This window comes from Carettochelys insculpta, chromosome 1 (genome assembly GCF_033958435.1).
Source record: "Carettochelys insculpta isolate YL-2023 chromosome 1, ASM3395843v1, whole genome shotgun sequence".
NCBI lineage: Eukaryota > Metazoa > Chordata > Testudines > Carettochelyidae > Carettochelys > Carettochelys insculpta.
In genome coordinates this window covers 32,510,952-32,532,120 of record NC_134137.1, presented here as the reverse complement: position 1 = coordinate 32,532,120, position 21,169 = coordinate 32,510,952, and the positions used below count along the sequence as shown (strand labels likewise).

Here is a 21,169-nt window from a genome sequence, read left to right as displayed (position 1 = left end):
TGATCCTGGGACAAAGGACCTTTCAGTGCTAAAGGTGGTAACTGAAAATACATAATTAATCTAAGATCAGGCAACAATTGGAAGGTATCAAGAGTCGGAGAGACCACTACTGCCCTTGGTAGTCAGAAAAAAATTGAGGCAGTCGAGGGAAGGGAATAGACCAAATGGCCACACTTGTGAGTCTGTATCACAATATACATGTCCTACAGTTGTTGTGGGTCTTGAGACAAGGGGCTCCACTCCCAGAAGGGGTGGGGCCTAAGGCAGTCAGCTCTCAGCGTCACCCATACCATGCTGCTGCCGCTCCCCACAAGTCCCTGGCAGCTGCAGGCAGCCAAAACAGTGCTGCTATGGTGTTTCAAAAGGGCTGGGGGCTCCAGGCCCCTTTGAAACACTGGAACTGGGAACAATTGCCCCCTTTGCCCCACCCCCCATTAACAGCCCTGCACATATCCAAGGCTACTATGCCCAGGCTGTACATGTAATCTTAACTCTGTTTTTTCCTAACATTCAAAGGCCTGGTGTCCATGTAGCTCTTTGTGCACCCAGAACTATTTTGGGCAGGTATGCATTTTATTTATTTATTTATTTATTTCTGCCTAAATAGTTGTCCCAGCACAACTTCTAGTTTGTGTACAGTTGTAGCTTCATAAAAGTGACTTACACCCATGTAGCTTATTCCCCTCACTAAAGTGGAACAAAGCACCTTTATAGTGGTGTGACTGTGTCCATAGTAGGGGATTGTACCATATGGCATATCTCTAACAACCACTAGTTCAAGAGATCATTATGTTGTATTATACTCCTTTCACCTTTAGTTATTATTTCTTCATACTGTGGTAGCACCTACATCGTTCTGGGCACTGTCCAAACACACAGATAAACACAACTCCTGACAGGAAAGCTGAAAATCCAAGAGTGGGTCTTATTCTTTGCACTCCTGTAGTTCTTTTATTTTATTTTATTTTCTGTGGGGCAATTAATTGAACCTCTCTGTGGTAAATAAATGTCATTCTTCTCTCCTCCTCATACTTGAATCAGGAGACTATCCTTCTTTTTCTTCTAACGCTTTATGCATTAAGAAATCTTCAGTGCCTGCTGCTTATTCTTCACATCCCATCATAATCTTTAATTAAAATGTCATTCTGGTTAGTTTGACATGAACAGAACAATATGTATGATGTCATCTCAAGAACTGTATAAGGACAAAGGCTTTTTCATTCTTGCATGGACTGTTTTTTAGATAAGAGATAAAACTAGCTCCTAAGCATTGCACTTTTCACATCTTCAGTAGTTCAACTGATGAGAGCAGAAATAAATGTACTGGGTAAAATCCTGGTCCTATTGAAGTAAATTGTGTAACTCCAATTGACTTGTAGGGTCAACATTTTACACATTTTGGAAAAGCCTCTTTGCTTCCACTCCCTGAAACAAGCAGCCCCAAGTAGCCAGTTCTGGGGTGGGTTGTGGTGGTCTGCAACATTCTTTGAAGGACTTACATGTCATGGGAGTCCTCGTATTTCAGGCAGGATGAACCAAAGGCATTGCAAGGGAGGAGAGCAGCAGTAAAGACATATTTTGCCATTATACCTGTCAGGGATCCTTCCCCATTCCACACTTTGAGTGCAAAAAGTGGGGTCCCACAGAGACTTAAAAACACCTTGCCTTTACACAGGCTTTACTTTAAAACTTCCCAGGGTTGTGGAAATAGGCTGCCAGCATCCAAGTGAGAAAAGACTTCCCTAATCCAGGAGAATACAGACTGTATGTCTTCCTGTGGGAGTAACATCAAGCTCTTAATCCTTCAGGAGAGAGCTTGGACAAAAAAATAAACCATAATTCAGTAGCTGACCCTTTTGGTCTAAGGTGCAGACTCTTCTTAGGACACAGGATCATAAAATCATAAGGCTGGAAGGGACCTCAGGAGGTCATCTAGTCCGGGCCCCTGCCTAAAGCAGGATCAACCCCAGCTAAATCACCCCAGCCATGACTACATCAAGACAGGATTTAAAAACCTCTAGGGATGGAGGAGATTCCACCACCTCTCTTGGTAACACATTCCACTGCTTCACCGCCCTCCTGGTGAAATAGTCTTTCCGAATATCCAACCTACCCCTCCCGCTCTGCAATTTGAGACCATTGCTCCTTGTTCTGCCACCTGTCATTACTGTTTTGTTCTCTTCTGCAAGCTAAATAAGTCCAAATCTCTCAGCCTCTCCTCATATGTCATGTGCTCCAGCCCCTACATCATTTTTGTTGCCCTCCACTGAACCTGCTCCAATGCGTCCACATCTTTTCTATACTGGGGAGCTCAGAACTGGACACAGTACTCCAGATGTGGCCTCACCAGTGCCACGTAAAGGGGAATAATCACTTCTTTAGATCTGCTGGAAATGCTTCTCCTGATACACCCCAATATGTCGTTAGCCTTCTTAGCTACAAGGGCACACTGCTGACTCATATCCAGCTTCTCATCCACTATAATCCCCAGGTCCCTTCCTGCTGCACCGCCACTTAGCCAGTTGTTCCCCAGCCTGTAACAATGCTTGGGATTCTTCCGTCCCAAGTACAGGACTTTGCACTTGTCATTGTTGAACCACATCAGATTTCTTTTGGTCCAATCCCCCAATTTATCCAGGTCACTCTGGACTCTATCTGTACCCTCCAATGTATCTACCTGTCCCCCTATCTTAGTGTAATCTTCAGATCTGCTGAGGGTGCAATCCGTCCCCTCATGCAGGTCATTAATAAAGATGTTGAACAGTACTGGCCCTAGAACTGATCGTTGGGGCACTCCACTTGAAACTGACCCCCAACCAGACATTGAGCCATTGACCACTACCCATTGCTACCCATTGGGCCCATCCCTCAATCCACCTTTCTATCCATTTATAGTCCATGTATCTAATCCATACTTCCTTAGCTTATGGGCAAGAATGTTGTAGGAGACTGTATCAAAAGCTTTGCTAAAGTCAAGGTATATCACATCAATTGACTTCGCCATGTCCACAAAGCCAGTTACCTCATCATAGAAACTAATCAGAATGGTCAGGCATGACTTCCTCTTGGTGAATCCATGTTGACTACTCTTGATCACTTTCCCCTCTTCCAAGTACTTCAAAATTGATTCCTTGAGGATCCCCTCCATGATTTTTCTGGGGACTGAGGTGAGGCTGACTGGTCTATAGTTACCTGGATTGTCCTTTCCTTTTTCAAAGATGGGCACTACATTTGCCTTTTTCCAGTCATCCAGGATCTCTCTTGATCTCCATGAGTTTTCACAGATAATGGCCTAGGCATCTGCAATGACATCTGCCAATTCCCTCAGTACCCTTGGATGCATTAAATCCGAACCCATGGATTTGTGTACCTCTAGGTTTTCTATGTAGCTCTTAACCAGTTCTTTCCCCAATGAGGGCCGCCCACCTCCCTTCCATACTGCATTGCCTAGTGCCGTAGTTTGGGAACTGATCTTGTCCATGAAGACTGAGGCAAAAAAAGCATTGAGTACTTCAGCTTTTCCTACATCATCTGTCATTAGGTTACCTCCCTCATCCAGTAACAGCCCCACACTTTCTCTGGTCACCCTCCTATTGTTAACATGCCTGTAGAAACCCTTCTTCTTATCCTTCACATTCCTTGCTAGCTGCAGTTCCAGTTGTGCTTTCTCTTTTCTGATTACTCCCCGGCATTCTCCAGTAACATATTTATACTCCTCCATAGTCATCTGTCCAAGTTTCCACTTCTTATATGCATGCTTTTGAGTCTGAGCTTGCCAAGGATTTCCCTGTTAAGCCAAGCTGGTTGCCTACCATGTTTGCTTTTCTTATTTCACATTGGGATGAATTGTTCCTGTGCCTTCAGTAGTAGTAGTATTAGTAGTAGTAGGCATCCTTCAGTCTGCATAGACTATGGATCGCGCCCTTTAAAGTTTCAATTGAGGACTTCATTTACAGCGTCTATTGTGACTTTGAAGACCCACATGAGAGTGACAGTCCTTGCTGCATCTCTTCCAGATGTAGTGGGTGTCTGGCAAGTCCTTATTGTGCTTTCTGTGCGCTCGCTTCTCCTCTGCTAGCTGTCTGATCTTCAACTTGCCCTTCTGAAGGCCCTTGTGTAACCCCTGCCTCCATCTGCTGCGGTCGTCTGCTAGTTGTTCCCAGTTGTCCAGCTCGATATCTACCTCTCTGAGGTCTCTCTTGCAGACATCTTTGTAGTGCAACTGGGGGCATCCGGGAGGTCTTTTGCCAGAGGCTAGCTCACCATACAGGATGTCTTTTGGAATCCTTCCATCATTCATCCTGTGGACGTGGCCAAGCCAGCGGAGTCGACGCTGCCTGAGGAGGGTGTGCATGGTTGGGATTCCAGCTTGCTCGAGGACGGCGGTGTTCGACACTCTGTCCTTCCATGATATTCCAAGGATGCGCCTGAGGCAGCGCAAGTGGAAGACGTTCAGCCTTTTTTCCTGGCGGGCATACAGGTTCCAAGTCTCGCTGCCATAAAGGAGGGTGCTGAGGATGCAGGCTCTGTAGACTTGCATTTTGGTGTGAGTGTACAGCTTGTTGTTATTCCACACTCTCTTGCTGAGTCTGGACAGAGTTGTGGCCGCTTTTCCGATCCTCCTATTTAGCTCAGTGTCCAGTGACAGGGTGTCAGTGATGGTGGACCCGAGTGCCTTCAATAAGACTTCTTTAAAATACTGTGAGTTCTACTGAACTCCTTTCCCCTTCATATCTGTTTCCCAAGGGATGCTGCCCATCAGTTCTCTCAGGGAGTCGAAGTCTACTCTTCTGAAATCAAGGGTTTGTACTTTATTGCTCACCTTTCTTCCTTTTGTCAGGATCCTGAAATCTACGATCTCATGGTTGCTGCAGCCCAAATTGCCACCCACTTCTGTTTCTCCTACTAGTTCTTCGTGGTTTGTGAGCAGCAGGTCAAGCTGTGCATAGGCCTTGGTCAGTTCCTTCAGCACTTTTACTAGGAAGTTATCCTCAACATTCTCCAAAAACTTCCTGGATTGTCTGCGCTGCTGTATTGGTCTCCCAACAAATGTCTGGGTGATTAAAGTCTCCCATGAAAACCAGGGCCTGTGATTTGGAAGCTTCTCTTAGTTGTCTGAAGAAATCCTCATCTACCTCACCTACCTGATCCGGCGGTCTATAGCAGACACTAATCAGAACATCACCTTTATTGCTTCTGCCTCTAAGCTTAACCCAAAGACTCTCAAACAAGAGAAAAGTAAATCATGGGTTGCATACAAAGAAAAATGTGTCCCTGGGACTCAGCTTAAAAGTTACGGGGGGGGGCGGGGGGGAGAATTCTTAAGGCAAACAATGACACAAAATCTAATACAGAGCAGCCAGTGCAAAGAAATTCAAAATAACGATAACCTGATTGTGTCTGTCTATACATTTCCCTTATACATACGCCTCTATGGCTGATTTTGCTATGGTCAGGATAGTTCTTATTTTTTTCATTCCAGTTGCCTGGGAGACATATCCCTCTCTGTTTTTCTGTCTGCCATCTGCAGAGACAAAAGCCTTGAATGCTACTTGACTCCCATTGGCTCACCTGGGATTCAGGTTACTTCAGGAAGATTAACCCCTTTCCTGCACTTATTCATAATAGTACCAGATATACTGGCAATGCTCAAATGCATGAACAACAAAATGCTCAAATGGCTTAAAAAAAGAGGACTGATGGCCTCAAACAAAAAGGGGAATATAACCAATGCTAACGGACCAGGTGTTTTTTTAAATGAAAATCAAAAAAGTGGTTTTAGTAATTTTGAACATGCTGAATGTGCACCTAGAGAATGAGAGAGACACTGAATCTGTAATGTTTGTTTTTCTTTTTCTTTTCTATCGCACTTTCAGTTCTGTGATCAGTTCTGTGATCACCAAGCACACTGCAAATATTAATTAAGCTTCCTATTATTCCTGTGAGGTAAGTATTATTAACCCTACTTTAGATGGAGAAAAACTAGGTGCAGAGAGACTAATCCAAAGTCTAATGAAAAGAAGATTCCCAGATATCTGCATTGGATTTAAAGAACTGCTACTGGCCCAGTCATCTGACAAACTCACGGCTTGAGCTGCAAGGCAAAAAATTTCAGTGTAAATAATTGGGCCTGGAACCCTACCCCCTTGCGGGGTCCAGCTTGAGCCCCAACATCTACACAGCAGTTTCATAGCCTTGAAGCCCAAGCCCCAATCAGCTGTGCCAGGCCAGCTGCTGCTGTTTAATTGCTGTAAAGTTGTACCCTCACTGACTTCAGTTAAAATCAGACTCAGAATGTAAGTAACTTTCCCACAATAACACTAGAACTCTGAAGCAATACCAGGAAGTGAACTTGTATTCCTGGCCCTATGCTTTCCTTCCTGAGTTATGTTAAGTAAAAACAAATAATAAACACCATGTTTTAAGTAATTTATCAGATAAGACATATCTTTTGTTTATAATTTAAAGTATTCAAATACTATACAGTGACTATATCAGTGTTATACTTCTCTATACTTAATTCTCTATACACCAATTTATTATAATGGCAGTCATTTTTACATTTGCAAAAAAAAAACAAAACAAACAGGCAAGGAAGTAGTTTCTATGCATTAACCAGGTTCCACTTTCCTGCACGAGATTCTTTGTCAAAATAAATGTGTAAAGATAATGGAAAAAAGCACATCCCTTTTTCAATTAATAGACTCGCTGGCAACTTACTAGAACATCATCCTAGCACATACCTATCTCAGATTAACTGAATTTACATTTGTGGGCACATAGATGTAGTGATTGATCTGGGAGTCCCTGTTAGCACCCCAGATGCTGGATTTTCAGTAGGGATTGAAAATGTTCAGGGATACTCAATGAAATAACCATGCCTCAATAGAAAACCTGTAATTTTGAGTGTTAGCATTAAGGTCTGATGGAGCTTTTCACTCTGTAGAAATGAAAGTTGATGCCCCACAAAAAACTTCTGGCCTAGACTGAACTCAAGGGCCTTTCTTCTCTTACTCATACTTAGGGTTGAAAGGATTATATTTTTAATCAATAAATGTCAGTACCTAACTTTAGGCCCATGCTTGAATGCTTTCCTGTGTCAGGCCTTAATCAAGCGAGTGATTCCCAGATAGTTCTTTAAATGTGAAAAATGCACATTCTTATTCTTCTGCCATTACAATCCATTTGATTTCATTTGTATTGAATTTGCTTTGTCTATGTTTTTATATTTTTAATTTTGCTTTTGCAAGAAGATTTTTCATGTATCTGCCCTGATCGCTTCAGGGCAATCTTCATCTTTCCCACTAGAGAAGACTTGGCAGGGCTGGCAACAATCCAAAATATATTCCTCAATACGATCGTCTTCATTTATTTTTTAACAAATAGTATTCAACGTGTCATTAAAAACAGAAAGTTCCAGTCATGGGCATGCAGCTTTGCATTTGAATGCTGAAAGAAAGCCATCAAGCCATATCCTGCAAGGTGCTAATTTCAATGGGCGTTATTGGCACACAGTTTCTCCTAGGATTTAACTTCTAAGCGCAAGCGGGCTAGCACAAGGGTCAGCAACCAAAAGAGCAAGCAGAGCCATTTTTTTTCAAATTTGGTAAAAAAAAGGCAATCATTCAAGAGCTGCAATGCATGTGAATACGAGACGGTCTTTAATAAAGAACGTCAAACCGTAGTTTTTGTAACGCCTATGTTAAGAACAGGGCACACACAATGGTTTGTAATGTGACATGTTTAGTCCAGGATGTTCACAAATTTTTTACATGCAGTAAATCCTCAATTTAACAGACCCTAATATAATGGACTTTGGAAATAACAGACACTGTCTGCCAGGCCCCTGCTCCCCCCCAGATAAGTGCCAGAGACTCACCAGAGCCACCGCTGGGGCTGGAGGAGCTGCCAGAAGGGCTGGGGCTGGAGGGGCCACCGGAGCAGCTGGGACCACTAGGGCCTGAGGAGTCAGGGCAGAGGAGGGAGAGGGGGCTGTGGCAAGGTGCAGGAGCTCTCCTCCCTCAGCCCCATGTGCGTGAGGTATGTCAGTACCCGGCCATCACTGCCTGCAACAGTGCTGAGCAGCAGTCATGGGGTCAGAGGCTGCCACCCGCTGGCAGGCTGCGGGTGGCCATGCTCTATCTTCACATGGGTGGCTTGGGGCCAGGGGCTGGAAGAGCCACAATGGTGAGAGCTGCAGGAGTGGAAGGAGCCAGGCCGGCATTCAGCTACTTTCCTGGTAATTTGGAGAGGAAGATGGAGGTGTGAGGGGAAGAATGGGGCAGGAGCTGAGGGAAGAGGACAGGAGTGAGTGATGGGCTGGGAAGGTCGGTGCATCATCATACAGTACAACCATTCGGATATAATGAATTTACGGCATTAACGGACATCCCTTCCCCCCGTTAGTCTGTTAAATTGAGGGATTACTGTATTCTGTCTCCTCACACTTTACATGCGTGTGTCTGTACCACTGTCTTCCTAACTTTTACTCCTGAACCTTCTCTCTCTCTCTGGAGGATGCTAGATTCTGAACAATTTCATTTTTGTTTTTGAAATCACTCTACAGCTGCTGTGATGGTTTGGTAGAGCACTTTTTTATATATTCACCATCTGGGAATCGCTTTCCTCATTTCACAATCACTGGAGCTGCCACAAAACTAGCCACAGTTATGCTACTTGGTGATTTCACCCATTTATGAAACGTGTTCTTACTTTGCACAGCAGCTCCTCCATGTTTTTCTTCTTTTTCCTGGCATCACTAGCTAGACACTGTTTGGCAAAAGTTGGGTGTTTTTTGAGAAAATGCCTCTTGAGGTTGCATTTTTTGTTGTTGACCCCTTTCTCATTGCAAATAAGATGGAAAAGGGAGCCCAGCTGATCTCGATATAAATGGAAAGCATTCGGTCCATTCAGTTTGAAATTCTGTTTTGATCTTCAATTTTCCTCTTTTTGAAGCCATTCCAACCCCAATTTAGTTATGTTAATTTTACTTTACATTTAATTTCAGTTTTCTTCCTTTCAATGTGCATTGCCCTTTACAGCAGGAATGCCGCAAGCTTCCTTTTCCTTTTCAAAGTAAAGACTTTATTAGCAACATGATCAAAATGCAGATACAGCACCTTATCCCACAATGCACTGCACATATTAAAGGGGGAGTTATCCAACATTTCGAGATCCTATATAATTTGCTACGTAGATACGAGTTGTTAAGTCGTGGGCTTTTAGATGTTCACCTTTTATTGAAAATAATCAGGAGTGTTTTTTACTTTGCAATTGTAGCATCAAGAGCCACAAAGAAGCCACAAAGATATCCGCAAATTTGCAGGGTTCTAGACTCAAAATTTGTATCTGCAGCCATGTCTGCAAAAACGAGCCATGTCCACAGCTGCAGATACCTATGGATATAAAGTGGATATTCTTGGATTTGTAGGGCTCAAGCAATGGACTGTATAAGATAGTTTTAGTTTTTGGAATTCTGACCCCAATTTACATCTAAGCATGTATTATTCATCTTGTCCTGATCCTAGGCCACTGAGGTCTTTCCAGTCACTTCAGTGGATTTTAGGTTCGGCTTATTGAATATGTCCAACAAATGGCCATTCACACTGTTAAAACAAATACCCTTCTATTTGAGAGTTTGTTCAAAGGAGAGCTATGGGAGAAAGTAAGGGGAAAATGGATCTTAAAATAATCAGGCAGGCACAATCTATGATTGACTCAGGATCAGTAAACCTAAAGATGAAAAACACACCAAATGTTCAACAGATTTATTACTGCATAACAAGGGAAAGATTTTTTTAACTCATGTTACCCATCAGATGTTAATTGGTGTTCCTGAGAAAGGAAAACAAGATCAAAGAGGTTTTGTTTTGTTTTCACAAAAGTTGCATACAACAGCAATACAGCAGGCACCACTGGAGAATATGAATTAAAATGTAAAACACCCGACATCCCTTCACTGGAAATAAAAGCAGAAATTTATCCTGATGTTCACCACATTTTACTTTAAAAATGATGAGTAACCATTTGGCCCAATCTTGCTTCTACTAAGCCAACAGTACCTCAACCACTGCTGGGTGGATCAGGACCTCTCTCTATAGTCAGTCAAGAGAACGTTTTTGTGAACAAGCATTAAAATAAGCCACAGCTAAAAAGATGTTGTCCACCCTTGATTATAGCACAGTGTGCTGACTGTGTGTTCCATTTTGAATTTAGAAAGTGATTTAGAGGAAAAAGGATTCCATGGACCAAGCTGTTTTGAACTCACTAAATGTGAAGGTCAAGAGAGAGTACTTATTTTCAAATTACTGATGAAATTACAGCAGAAGATGAAACGCAACAAATGTTCCTTTTCATATTGAAAATGACAGTATGAACTGCCCCTTCTAATACTTTTCTCCTAAGTAACCTCAGACAGTCTGGTTACTGTGAAAATTCAGCCACCTGCGTTGATTAAAGGACAGAAAAGCAAACATGAAAAGAAACCACTTCCATCACATCACACAACGAATGATAAAATGGGCTCACTCTTTATTACTTCCCTTGAAAAATTTTATTGTCATATAATCTGAATAATTAATACAAATACAAAATGATTCAATTTTATATAAGAATTAAGAGACTTGATTGTATAAAATTCTCTGAGATACAGCACATGCATTATCCTTGAAATAAAGGAGTAAATACTTTCCTATTTCACTTAAACCACCTAATCAAGATGTAATATTCATTCTGCTCATAAAAAGGCGTGTCCTTTCCCCAGTAGTTTAAGATGTGGTAAATCGCTTTTTCAACAAAATTATGCACCAATATTTTTTCATTCATAATAGAAATGAACAACTTTTATTTTTGTGTATGGATTACAGCAGACCCTCAATTTATTGCATAATCTGAATTTTGCATCAATCCGGGGGTGTGGAGGGAGGCTTTTTTCCCCACAGAAGGCACGTTCTGCAGCTGGGGAGCAGCAGGAGCACGTGGAGCTTCTTTTGCAAGGTAAGTCCTGAGATTGGGGGGCAGTTGGGAAGGGCTAAGCTTGGCAGTGGGCTGGGACGGTGGGAGGGGGGTGTAGGGAGGTTAAACCTGGACTGGGTTACAGCTGCAGGGGGGCAAGGAGAAGCTGAACCAGAGCCACACGTGGAGAGTTTAAATCAGGGCTGGGAGCGCCCGTGACTGCGAATTCCCCAGGGCTCCAGGCGCTGCAGCTTCCCCAGGGTTTGGTTGCAGCCAGGAGGAGCCGCTGTCCATGGTGGGGGGTGAGCCGGAGCTGAGCACAGGCGGCGAGCAGGGCGGGGCAGCTGAGCTGGAGCTGCAGAGGTTGGAGCAGGGTCTGCAGGGCTGGGTGGGCAGGGGACTGGAGCCCGATGCCTGTGTGCTGTGCCAGGGGCTGGAGCCTGAACCCCATGTGGGGCTGTAGTGTGCTAGGGGTTGGGAACCCCATGCATGGGTTGGGACTGAACTGGGGTTGGGGGAGCTTGGGGGCTAAAACCCTTCTCCCTACCTTCCCAGAGGGGGCCACTGTCAGCTTGACAGCAGTGCCACTCTGGGAAGGGGTTTTAGCCCACCTGGCTGCCTGCAGAGGCAGGCAGCTAGGCAAGCTAAAAGCCTTCCCTCTACCTTCCCAGAGTGGTGCCTAGTGCTGCTCTGGCAAGGCTAAGAGAAGGGGATCTTAGCTTGCAGCTGCAGGAAGCTAGGCCGGCTGACAGCCACATGTCTTCAAGTTGTGTGAAACTCACACTACAGTGAGCACTGCGCAACCTGAAGACATGTAAAGTGAGGGTTTACTGTATACATATTCCCCTTACAGCACATCTTGTGGGGCTTTGGTTTTACATCCTGCAATCAGGTCTGCAAATACCTATTCTCTACTGATTTATGGAACTCTGTGGGAGTCCACACTACTAGATTTAATTACAGGACTGTGGCCTGTGCTACCAGATATTTGGATATCTTCCTGTCAGTCACTAGCCTGGATAGGCCTGGTGCAGAGATGCAAAATCACAGACTGCAGCAGAGTTTCATCATTTTATATCAGGTCTGTATTTTCCCCAATAAATCGAAAGGGAAGATGGTGCAGCATTCACTCAAAAGCTCTAAGCTAGGGAGAGAGCTTTGTTTCTTTGGAAACAAGTAATGTAATAGTTCCAAAAGATCTACAATGTTGCAGCTATTCATTTTCGGTAAGAAAATTACACAATTTATTGCCATTAACTGCTGAAACTCACAAGCACCTGCAATCAGTTATTTTTCATATTTAAAAATCAACACCACAGAAAGATTAGCATAAATTTTAAGGGATTTTTATTTAAAAAAAATCAATCAAGTATGAAGAAAAATAATTGGCTGGAATTTGTAAATTTTTCCTGCTAATTACTGTGGCTGATAGTGCAAACCTCAGCTTGTGGAATTCCCAGTTATTTCAGAAAAAAAATTAATCTCTGGAAACATAATGGAAAACTCATCTCTAGAAATACCGTTAATATGTATTTTCTGAAAGCATTGCAAAAAGTTTTATAAAAGCATACACAGCCAGCTTTATGAATGGACTAAGTTTGTTCACAGTAGGAAATAAACAGGAAAAAATAACCAATGATTAATTCAATCTTTCTGACCCACTTACATGTTAATATTGCATTTGCAAGGTTAATATTGCAACTCTATACAAAACTTAGTAAAGAAATTCTTAAGACACCATGTTACTGATCCAGTGGCCATTGAGGAGATGTACAATTTATGCAAAATGCTTGATCAGAACTTTAGATTATTACTCTAAACTGGGGGTCTCTAATTTTATCCCTAAGGTGGACCACATTTTAATGAGCCTCCCATCCCATCCTCAGTTTTGCAGACCATCTTCCCTGCAGTTCAGAATAAAGTAATATCCCTGAAGCAACTATGGCAATTGACAGCATTAAAAAGTAAGATTAGAAAGTATATGAAGTAATTTACCTATGTTTTATTGAAACAATAGCAAGGGGGAATGCAGGTGGGAACCAGCACAGTGTGACCTGACCACCAGCAAGATGCTGATGGACCAGTTTTATAAGTGTAATTTTTTTCTATCCTGTACAGAAGCATCACCTGACTACTACCTAGCCATGGGGAACCACTGCCAAAGTAAATTATTATCTGCTGACAACAAATGAATATCAAACCTTTTCTGAACACTAGTGTCTGTTGCTGGTAAACTTACTTGTACTGTATCAGAGAGGTAGCTGAGTTAGTCTGTATCTTCAAAAACAACAAGAAGTCCTGTGGCACCTTATAGACTAACAGATATTTTGGAGACGCATCTGACAAAGCGGGTCTTTGCCCACGAAAGCTTATGCTCCGAAATATCTGTTAGTCTATAAGGTGCCACGGGACTTGTTGTTTTTACTTGTACCAGTATCTCATTCTTTTGGTACTGATACTCTTGTCTCCCCCTCTTTCAGGCTCAATCTTTTTAGACTCTTTTAGACTCAATCCTACTGTATGGGGGTCCCTGGGTTGCAGGAGACCCATCAGGGTACGTACTGCACTCCTGTGTGTGGCCACTATCTGCTTCCCATTCAATGATATGCAGTTTAACCTGCAATAGATCTCGGACACCTGCAACATCAGAGTGGAGTCACCCAAGGCCCTTCACGAGTTAGAAAGTGTGCAGATACTGGAGGTGGCAAGTAACTAGGAGGTAGAAAACGCTGACTGGTATACTGAAATCTTAGTCTGGCAAACTGGCACAATTGTGTCTGAAAGTTTACTAAGAAAGATTTTACCCTGCCGACCTAATTTTAAACAAACAAAATAAGAAAAAAAGATAAGAATAAAGGCATCAGAAAAATATGCTCAATAAATAACAGGACTCTGTCTACCTCTACTTGCATTCTTAGTGTCAAACATTTTAAAAAAATATAGTTTAGACGTAGATTTCCATAACATGTGTCTCTAAAGAAGGGACCTGAATTTAAAATTTACAAAACAGCATTCTGAATTGTCTGTTATCTGACAGACTGATTTAAAATTCATGTTGCAAGCCCCACAACCATTATATAAGAATTTCTAACAATAAATAAACCTTTTCATAAATGTTTCAGCTACAGTAACAAAAACTCCTTTAAACTTATTTTGATTCCTGAATAAAGCAAAGATGGAAGTGTTCATACTTTGTTTCTGTACCCTTTCCTCTCCTTTCTGTAGATCTTTTCTCCATCTTCAGACAGGGCAGGAATGCACTTATTTTCATTAGGCAGAAGAGGAAATATCTGCTACCTTTAAAAGTTGGTGGTTGTTCTACTCCCTCCCTCTCACTCACACACAGAAGAAGGCTCAGAATTTGTAAGCAAGTGAGTTTTCACCTTCCCAGTGATCACTCTCATTAGATTGAAATACGTTCCCAGAACGGAATATAAATACACACTTAGAATTGTGTGAGGAAGTTCTGCACCCCTGTAAACTGTCATAGCTGACAAAACTGGCTGAGTGACAGAAACTGGCATAATTTATTTTTGTCTTACCATGCAACACTTTGGCTACAACTACACTAGAACCATCTGTTGACAGTAATGTCTGTCAACAGATTTGTGTTGACATAGCGCATCTACACACAAAAGCAGATAGACAGAGAAACAGCCAGACTGCCCTGCCCTCTGTGGACAGAATGGCAAACCGGAAGCTCTGCAAACAGGGCTGCCTGGTGAACTAAAAGCCCCCTTTGTCAACAAAAGTGTCTACACTGCGCTTCTGTGGACAGAACTGTCAATGGAAGCCTTATTCCTCAAACTGTCAAAGGATAACACTGCTGAGACAAACACAGAGTTCTGTTGAGACTGTCGACACGACACTTTGTGTGCGTAGACACTTCCTGAGTTATGCTGACAGAAGGCTCCTTCTGTCGACAAAACTCACTAGTGTAGACACAACCTTAGAGTTTCAGCTCGAGATGACCAGCTAATCAATCTTATGAGAAAGTGCTGGGTTTGTTACAGCCCCATGGTGGAATTGAACCACAAAAATACCAAGGTCCTATGGCAACAGCTCAGACACACTTCTGAAATCTCCATTTGGAGGAGAGGGGGCATGATTCCCTGACAACCAGTGCTTTGTAAACCTTGGTTTGATTGTACTGGCTTCTCCTGAGGTTGCAACAAAGAAAACCTACCCCACCAACATTATCAACTTTCAAACCAGCTGGCCAAATTTTGTATGGTCTTGAATTGATCCCCAGCTGTCCTGACAGCCTCACAAACCTTGCAGTATTGCTCATCCCAGAATGAAGTCACGTGAACATCATATTTTTCCCTCCACGTGAAATAGCGCCTGTAGAGCAGTTTGTTTCTGTCAAGGAATTTCAAGTAGATGGCTAACTTCTTAGGGCTAGGGAAGTCATCAACGTGGATGAAGGAGTCAGGCGGGATAAAAAGCTCGTAGTTGGACCTGGGAGGTCCCAGCACGATGGGCACAGCGCTGGATTGGAAGGCATTCCGCCACAGCTTCTCGGTAATGTAGTCGGTGTGCTGGGAGTTCTCAAAGGCCAGGTAGAACTTGTACTGCGAGACAGTCCTGGCCACACTGCCCTGCTCCAGCACCAGGCCCTGAGCCCCATACACATCGATGGCAACGTACTCCTTCAGCTGGTGGTAGTAGCGCACCCTGGCATGCGCCTCGTTCCAGTTGCTGATGACCCAGGCCACCAGCTTGGTCTTGCGGGGCAGGTTGAAGCGCTGGGCCACCTGCCTGGCCCGGAGGTACCCATAGGGCACAAAGATGTCCGAGCCCAGTCGGTAGGACATGGTCCAGTTGAAGATGCCAGCCAGGCCCCTGAGCCCCGGCGAGTGCGAGGGGGACTCGAAGTTCATCCACACCCAGCGCTGGGCCGAGGGGCGCTGAGGCGGGCCGGCGGGTAGCTGGCCCAGGCCGTGGAGCACAAGGTCACGGTGGTGGAAGATCACAGCCTGCGCTTCCCGGTAGCGGCTGCGGTCGGCGCTGGGCCTGCAGCCGCTGATGTTATAGCGCCGCTGGCAGTCGGCCACGTGGCGGCGCTGACCGAAGGGCTCCCACCAGAGCAGCACGGTGACTTCTGGCGGAGGCGGGGGGGGCGGCGGCGGCGGCCGGGCGGGCTCCAAGGGTGGCACGGGCAGCTGCTGCAGGCAGGCGTACAGGGCCAGCAGGGTGCAGCACAGCCCGCCCCAAAGCAGCTGCCGCCCGCGCCGCAGCCGCCGGCCCAGGGGCCCAGCGCGGCCCGGTTCCATCGGCGGCAGCCGCCTGCGCTGCCTCTGCTCTGCTCGCCACCGCTGCAGCTGCGGAACGGGAGGCCGAGCCGGGGAGGCACAGGGGCCGGCGGGCGCATGCTGCAGCTGCCGCCACTTCTCGGCTTCAGCCCACACACAGCGGGAGAGAAATCCCGGCTGAGCCCCGCCTCGCCGGCCACGCTCCTGCCTCTTGACAGCCAGGCCCGGCCCCATCAGCCCAGCCCTGCCCACGGACCACCCCTCTGCCACGCATCAGACACGCCCCCGCGGCTCTCCCCAGGCCGGGCTCAAGTCAACCCCCAGGGACCCCTCTCCTAGCAGAGAAGTCTTTTGGCACCTTATAGACTAACAGATATTTTGGAGCATAAACTTTCGTGGGCAAAGACCCTCTTCATCGGATGCATGGGTGAGGGGGTGGTTTCAGAGGGGTATTTAAACAGTGGGGTCCCAGTGAGAGGGAGGGCCAGAGCTGACAAGGTCTATTCAGCAAGGTGGAAATGGCCCAGTAGCAACAGTACTCATCAAAAGAGGAAAAAACAAGTCAGATCAGTCAGGGGGATGTTAGCCTTTGTCAGAGTCTAATGGGGAGATATTTAAACCCAGAGCAGAGAAACTGCCTTTGTAAGCTGCGAGCCTCTCCCAGTCGCTGTTTAATCCATGGTTAATGGAGTCTAATTTGCAAATAAATTGCAGCTCAGAGATTTCTCTCTCCATTTGATTTTTAAATTTCTTTTGTTTCAGAACTGTCACCCTTAAATCTGCCACTGAATGTCCAGGGAGATTGAAATGTTCACCCACCAGCTTCTGTACACTACCGTTCCTGATGTCTGATTTATATCCATCCACCTAATAAATTTTTTTTTTAGTCTTTAAAGTGCTACTTGACTGCTTTTTTGTTTTGATGTCCATTTATGTTCTCGAAGCTACAGACTACAGGGCTACCTCTCTCGATACTCTCCTAGCAGGGGACAGGCCCCTCCCGACCACTTTAGCCCTTTCCTGGGCCCCAGCCACTTCCCCAGCGACACTCCTGCCGTGCATGTGCGTCTTCCCTCCTCCCTCGCCCCCTCCCTGCCTGTGAAAGACACCACTTGCCCAGCATCTGCTCCCCTCCGCCTGCCCTTGCAGGTCCCCAAGCAGCCCCATCCCGCCTCAAGGCGAATTCCTCCCGGACTGCTCCTCCTGCTGGGTTATCTGCAGAACTATCTTGCTGATGTGGCACACTGCGGCCGAAGGCAGCACGACAGTGAACGTCCTTGTTGGCTCTGGATCCTGCAGAAGAGGAGCCAGAGAGGAGCCTCCCAGCTTCCAAACAGGCATGAGGACAGCGTATAGGGAACACAGTGTGAGGACACCGGCCCTGAGGACTATGGGCAGACAGGGCAGGATGGGGACAGCATATCCTAAAGGGAGAATGGAACACGCGTGGGATAGCCTCAGGACTCCCCCTGTACGGGGATGGCACACATCACTTGCCCAATAACTGACCCCTTCACTGCATGAGGCTGGCCTGAGTTGCTCACAAGAGTACCTGCCAACTCCAGCATCCCCCACTGCTGCTTGTCTTTCTCAGGACTCCTTGGGCTTGCTCCTGCCTCCCCAGCCAGCTGAGACTAACTCCTGCAGAGCGGTGATGGCAGGAACTCCCTTATAGCTTTGTACCCGTTTTTAAATATTTCAGTCCATAGCTCTTGTCCTGTCTCATTGCCCCAGGATGCTGTATGAGCAGGAGTCATCACCACTGTCTCATGACTCTGTGGCTATGTCTACACAGCAAGGACTATTTCTGGTACAGTAGAACCCCGAGACAAGCACATGCAACTTGCACGTATCTCAGGTTTACGTGACTTTGAGTGTTGGGGAGCTGGTACCTGACTCTGGGCTGCCAGGCGCCAGCTTCCCACCACTCTGTCTGTGCTCCTGTGACCAGTTAGCAGTGAGTTTAGCAAAGGCTTTCTTCATCTCATGGCCATTACAAATTCAGGGAAAGATTCATTCTGCATGCAGCTCAGCAGTCAAAACAAAATGGAAGGGCTAAATGCTCAACAGCTATACTTGAACCATGAGGTTGTGTCAGTTTCCATGGAATCACTCAGCCAGACTTGGGATCAAAAGGACACTGCCATGGGATTGTGGGATGGCATTGGTGGACTCTCAGGATCTTTGAGAGTGGACCAGGCGTGAGCAGTGTTCACATTGCAAAATTACCCGCTTTGTCAGATGCATGTGGGGGGAAGTTTTCAGAAGAGTATTTAAATGCTCCTCTGAACCCCGCTCCCCCAGCCACTCATGCATCTGGCGAAGCAGGTTTTTACCCAAGAAAGCTTATGCTCCAAAATATCTGTTAGTCTCTAAGGTGCCACAGGACGTCTTGTTCTTCTTGGGAATATGTTGTAATTGTTCCTAATGATAAAGTATAGATTTAACCATTTATTTTTATCACGCTGTAATAATACCTACAGGCAACAGTTCATTGGTTTATTTCCAGGTTCCCTGGCACCAATTTCTATTATTTTTTAACCCCAAAATAATTTTGCTGTGTAAATACTGGATATGATGAGTATGTTCAACCTTTGTTAAATGAGATAAGAACAGATACTGATTCACAACCTTTTACTATTGGACCTGCAAGATGTTTTCATCAATAAATGAGCCCAGACAAAGGAGGTTAAAGCAGCTGACTACTGTTTTACAATCGTGTTGTGGGGTTTGGTGTCACTTTACAGTAGGAGGGCCAAAAATACCAGCCCTAACTACACCTGACCCTCCAATACATTTCACTATTCACATGTGGTTACATTTGTGTGTCTTATGTTGTGAAGTTCCAAACTGATGTGCTAGTCAAGATATGTGCAGATTTTCTTTTAGCTTACACATGGATGTTACAGTAATATCAGGGGACTAAGAAATACAACATTAAGAAACAACTGAATGGAACAGTGAACCCATCACTTTTCCCCAGCACTTCAGATGGACAGATCTACATTTTCAAACATGGCTAGTGATTTGAAGTGGTCAACTGGAAACACCAAAAAAGGGACCAGATTTTCAGAGGACATTGCTCAGAATTTTGTGAAGATCCTAAAATGTCTCACACCCAAAACTGCTAGTTGCTTTTGAAAATTCTGCCACAGAACAAATGTCAAGGAAAGATAATATAGCAGCAGAAATAAACACAGGAAATTCACTACCATCCACATTTTAGGTATCTCTTCTTCATTCTCCTTCTCTTCCTCCTCCTTTTCTCTCTTCTTTGATCCATTTTATCATTTCTCCTCATTTCCTATCCCAGAAAAGCAGCATCTCCCTCCCTCTCCTTTGTTTCTCTCCCATTTGCCATCTGTTCTCCCTCAGTTCACTCTGTCCCCTTTTTCCTCCTCTTCCTCGCTTTCTTATTTTGGCCTCCCTTGTCTCTTTAGCAATATCTGGACTGCAGGCTTCTGTCCACAAAGCTTCTGTCGAAAGAAGTTTTGTCAACAGAGTGTGTCCAGACCGCAGATCTCACAGAAGAGATCTGCTGGTCAGGAGTGTTCTGTCAACATCCCTGTACACATCATTCCATGAGGAAGAAGAAATGTCTCAGCAGAGGGGGCTTTTCCTGACAGAACTGTGGGCAAAGGGTATGCAAATGTGTTGCACAATTTGCGAATCTTTTGCTGACAGCTCTCAGCAATCTAGACATAGCCTCTATTCCTTCTTGCCTCTCCCTTACATTGCATGGTCTCTGGATGGTCCTCTCCTCTGTCCTTACCCTCTCCCCACTTTCTAATGAATTCTTCCTGTCTAACTCCAGGATAGTTGCCTCTCCCCTTACACCTCTGGTTTCTGTTCTTTTACTCCTTCCTTTTCCCTGGGGATCCACTTTTTCCTTCATTAAATTTTTCAGGATCCTTGCCTATTCAATATCCCTCATTTTTCTCTCTTGCCCCATTACTGTAGTCTGTGTCCAGTTCCCTCTTTTGTACCCTAGGGTCTCACCAGTTTCTGTTTTCCCCAGTCTCACATTCCTCCAGTCCCTCTCAGCTGATGCTGTTACTGCTGTATATATGTGCAACGGGTGATGTGTTGGTGAACTGGGAGCTGACACCAGATCAAACAGTATTGGGATAATTATGTTAGCTATGGTTGTGATTTTCACAGAAATAGCTCTAACAATAGAACCTACAGCATGGATGCAGTTACACTAGTATAAAGGAGTTTTACATCACTATTGCTTATTCCTCTGGCCCAGCTCTTCCCATATGGGCTGTGTTTATACTAGCACCCCCCTTTCGAAAGGGGGATGCTATGAGACACTTTGGGATACACTAATGAGGTGCTGCAATGAATATGCAGTGCCTCATTAGCATAATAGTGGCCATGGCACTTTGAAAATCCCGCTTTCAATCGTGCATGGCTCTTCTACACGGGGTCCTTTTCAAAAGGACCCCACACATTTTGAAATCCCCTTACTCCTATAACCAAATAGGAATAAGGGGATTCCAAGTCTGTGGTGTCCTTTCAAAAAGGACGAGCCGCATGCAATCGAAAGCAGCACTTTCGAAGTGCTACGGCCACCATTATGCTAATGAGGTGCTACATATACATTGTGTTCCTCATTAGCATATCCCATAGTGTCTCATTAGCATCTCCCTTTCGAAAGGGGGGTGCTAGTGTAGACATAGCCATGGAAAAAAGCTTTATTGGGATAAGCACTTTATTTCATTATAACTGCATCCACTCTAAGGAAAATATACCACTTTTACCGCTACAATTTTTCTATGTAGACAAGGCCTTAATACACGATCATTTGCCCAATATGGTAATTTGAGGGTTAAAAAAAATCAGTAAGCCTGAGTGGCTGATCTATACCTGCCAATGCCTGCAAACAGACCTGCCGGGCAATCAAGCCTTTCACATTCAACACTTTCCCGCTGAAGTGTTCTGCCATTAGAGCTGAT

The 21,169-nt window shown here is 44.8% G+C and overlaps 1 protein-coding gene across 1 annotated transcript; it reads right to left on the bottom strand.

Annotated features, from left to right (window-relative positions):
• Positions 1-15,152: 15,152 nt before the first annotated feature.
• On the bottom strand, positions 15,153-16,229 carry FUT4 (fucosyltransferase 4). The gene has a single exon (XM_074981601.1). The coding sequence runs from the start codon at positions 16,227-16,229 to the stop codon at positions 15,153-15,155; it is 1,077 nt and encodes a 358-aa protein (XP_074837702.1).
• Positions 16,230-21,169: the final 4,940 nt, after the last annotated feature.